Genomic DNA, 3,750 nt, shown 5'->3' with positions numbered 1-3,750 from the left:
GATAAAATCTGTCCCATAGGAATAAACTGAGATAATTATGTAAAGCTTTTATCATTTAATTAAGACTTGAGATATTGGCTGTAAGTAAATTTTAATATTTACTAATGCATTACATTTTACAGATTTATCAGCTTTTGTAATTTTTTCACAATATGCAGTCTCACTTGAATCTCATAACAACCAAATTATGAGAAAATGGAAGTTCAGAGAGAATAACGACTTGCCTAAGGTCACACAGGTGGAAGAAGCAGCCTTCTCTGATGTAATGCTGTTACCAGATCACTGTGTTGTATTTTATTTAGATCATAAAACATGTAGACAGAGTGAAGCACTGAAAATATTTGTTGTACTCTCAAAGTTTGATAACTCCCGAAATTATTTTACACTCTTTGGCAATTTCCTATTTTATTAATCTTTCTCTTTATTTAACTTATTCCATAAGTTTCAAATTAATTTAGACTGCCATTATCCATTTATCCAAATAACAAATAGAAACATTTTGCATCACATTTAATATTATGAAAGTATCCTTTTAATATATATATGCTTTTGAAGTTAAGAATTAGAATTCTTCTGTGAGTTTATTATAGAACAGGAGAAATTTGGGGTGCCTAACTTCATTGACCCTTTCAGAAATGATATCTGAAATAAAAAAATGCGTGAAAACATTTCCTTTCAGTTTATTCATAAAAAAATTAGAGCATAACAACTTTGCTAAATGACTAAAATGTATTTAAACTCATATTCAGTATAAATTGTTCTAAAAATTTATTTTTGAAATGAGAAAAATCATAAGTTTAACAAAATATTTTACTTTATTGTCTTTGTGTGTGATTAGGAATGAAATAAAATAGTTTCTAGGAGTGTTCCAATTGTTGAAAAACAGTTTAATGATAAAGTCTCCAAGTTTTTCTTTAATTTGTAAAATAACATTATTTTTCATTGCTTGTTGGAACAGAATTGAGTGTACCAATGTTATAGCACAACTAAATTAAAATTATAATTATCCTATTTTGCCTGTCCCCATAACAGACTTAATTTATCCATTTATACTTTTAGATTTTATGATTGTATTGATAAATCTATGAATCTTATCTTTATTTATTTTTTTCTTTTGCTCATTTACCTGTGTTTTCTTCTTTGATGCTTCCATAGAGTTTTTAGACTGTTGATGAAGTAATTGTGACAGTAGTAGTCTCAGGTGTGCTTACCACAAATTCTGAGGAAGCTTCTGGAATAACTACAGAGCTCACTGTTGGTTCAGGGGTAGGAATAAGTGTAGGCTTAACAGTGGCAATGGTATTGATGCTAGGGATGACTGTTTTATCCTGAATTTTCTTTGAGGGAACGGCAATAAGCGATGGATGTAGGTATTGGTGACGTGCCACAATGGATGAGTAAATATTTGGCAAGACTTGCCACTGAGAAATTTGGGCATGTGGCCTAACTGTAACTGATTTTGCATAATATGGGTAAGACATATATTGGTTATTAATTAGTGAAGCTAGTCTATACTGGTAGTAATTGGGTTCAGCATGAAGATAGTTATTCAGTGCATAATGAATTGGAATAGATTTGACTGCGTTTTGATTGAACGATCTTTCGTTATTCTCGCAGCCCTGCAAAGAGAATACATTTATGAAATCTGGTATCATTGTAGGGTAGAATGTAGAGATATCTCAAATCAGAATTTTTTGAAATTATATCTTATAGTATTTGAAATTATATCTTATAGTATTTATGGTTGCTGGGTTCACTACTTCCAATATTGTACTTACTCAATATTGAGTAAGTACAATATTGAGTAAGTACAATATTGGAAGTAGTGAACCCGGCAACCATATTATTTTACAAGATATGATTTATATACTTTCCATCCACTTTTTGATTTTTAACAAATATTTTAAAAAAATATTAGTTTCAAACAAATTAGATGAGGTAATCCATAATGTAAAACCACATTGCCTAGAACTTGGCATAAATAAAAAGTGCTCAGTAAATATTAGGCCTTATAATAAGCTTTCATAGAAAGCTTTGACATACTATACACAAACATACCACACACAGGGAAAACTATATATTTAAATATATGTGTATATGTATATGTGTATTGCCACCACACATTTGTAATTGTTTACAAATTTTATTTATTTAGAGGTTAGGCTGATTTTTTCCCCCCTAAACCTAATTATAGTAAAATAGTAAAATAATAATAAAATAAAATGATGTGTGAGAATTCCTAGACTTATACTTTGGATATTTTTCAGCTTAATTTTATCCCTTAAAAATCAGTTAGGAAATTTTCAATTTTTATGTGCCTCTGTTCTACTGATTATGTATATTTACCAAAATATATTATTAGATCTTTCCATATGAAATAAATCAACAAAATTACACTGCAAGCAAGCATTTCTCATAAAAGAATACATATTTAAATGTATTTATTCAAACATATTTGGGAAACAAAAGAAGGAAGTAAAGACAAATGTATGAAAAATATTCAAAGGTGAGTCAGAGTGGGGTCTTTCCCAAAGTCTTAAAAAGCAGGCAGGAGAGATATTAAACTTTATTTTTGTTTAAATTTTTTTCTCAATATTAAATTCTGAGAATGTTTTCTCATGTCGTTAACAATACAAGAAAACTAAAAACACATGACTTGGGCTATAAAATCAAACCAAGATTTTCATGTGAACCTTGAGGTTGATTCACATGGTTGGTTGCTGAGGTGAAGATAGTTTTACAAAGATTATTAGATTATTTATGGAGTTTAAATATTTATTTAGACATTAGACAGAAAGCATTTTAATATCACAGAAACTTGCAGAAGGAGAAATTCTTGCCTCTACCAGAAGTAATTAAAACACACTTACTGTTGGTCGTTCCTGGTTTTGCACCTCTGCACCCTGGTTAGTTTCAGAGCAATAGTAAAAAATAAGTTAAAAAGAAGCAAGGCAGAGTATAGAATTTTTTTGTGGTTTTAAAAATAACTTTTGTATTAAAGACAGAACGTGTTTTCTTTGTTTTTATTGTATTATTGTAAAATATTGTAAGGCATTTTCCATGGTTATTTAAGATCTGTAAGATCTGTGAATCACCTTAAAAGTGGCAGCAATATACTAATTAAAATAGTAATAATAAACTCCATGATTAAATTGTCTTTAAAAATCACCAACTAGGGCGAAAAATTCAAGGTCGAAAATAATATGATTATCTTACTCTTGTGCCAACAAATATACATGATATTTGCTTAAATAAAAAATATAAAATAACCTATAGTGTGTATTGAATGTACATTATTAAAAATAAGAGGAGCTTTGAGCATATTTTCAATTGCTCCTAACTTAACATCGACATATAAATGTATAAATAATAGTGTCTTTGTTAAATCAATTTTAATTTGTTTTATAGTACTTTTAAAAATCTGGATTGCAACATGCCTAGGTAATCAGGATAAGAAAACAATTTTCACAGACATGTATGTATAAAACTTTATATACTCACAAAGGTTTTATAAACTTTTGAGATGAGGTCATAATGTTAAGTATTTTTTAAATGACAGTTCTAGCTCAGGACTTTTCACATTTATCCCTTGGATAAAAAAAAAGTTTCTAGAAACCTTTTGAAAGTTGTAGGTATAGAAAATTAGAAATTTTATATAAATAAAATTTGGATGTGTTGCAACAGAGACTTGTTTTGCTCTAAATGTATTAAATTACAAATACTAATACACAGTTTAAAGATTAAAAAATG

At 28.5% G+C, this 3,750-nt stretch overlaps 1 protein-coding gene across 1 annotated transcript in view; it reads right to left on the bottom strand.

The window, feature by feature from the left end:
* Positions 1-1,160: 1,160 nt before the first annotated feature.
* Positions 1,161-3,750, bottom strand: part of CSN3 (casein kappa) — a 5,917-nt gene continuing 3,327 nt past the window's right edge. Inside the window, exon 3 of the mRNA XM_011360611.1 lies at positions 1,161-1,619. Coding sequence (XP_011358913.1) covers positions 1,161-1,619 — 459 coding nt within the window. The remainder of the gene's footprint in view (positions 1,620-3,750) is intronic.

This window comes from Pteropus vampyrus, unplaced genomic scaffold, assembly GCF_000151845.1.
Source record: "Pteropus vampyrus isolate Shadow unplaced genomic scaffold, Pvam_2.0 Scaffold56, whole genome shotgun sequence".
Taxonomy (NCBI): Eukaryota; Metazoa; Chordata; class Mammalia; order Chiroptera; family Pteropodidae; genus Pteropus; species Pteropus vampyrus.
Note: the sequence above shows the minus strand (reverse complement) of the source record. Positions and strands in the feature narration are given on the sequence as shown.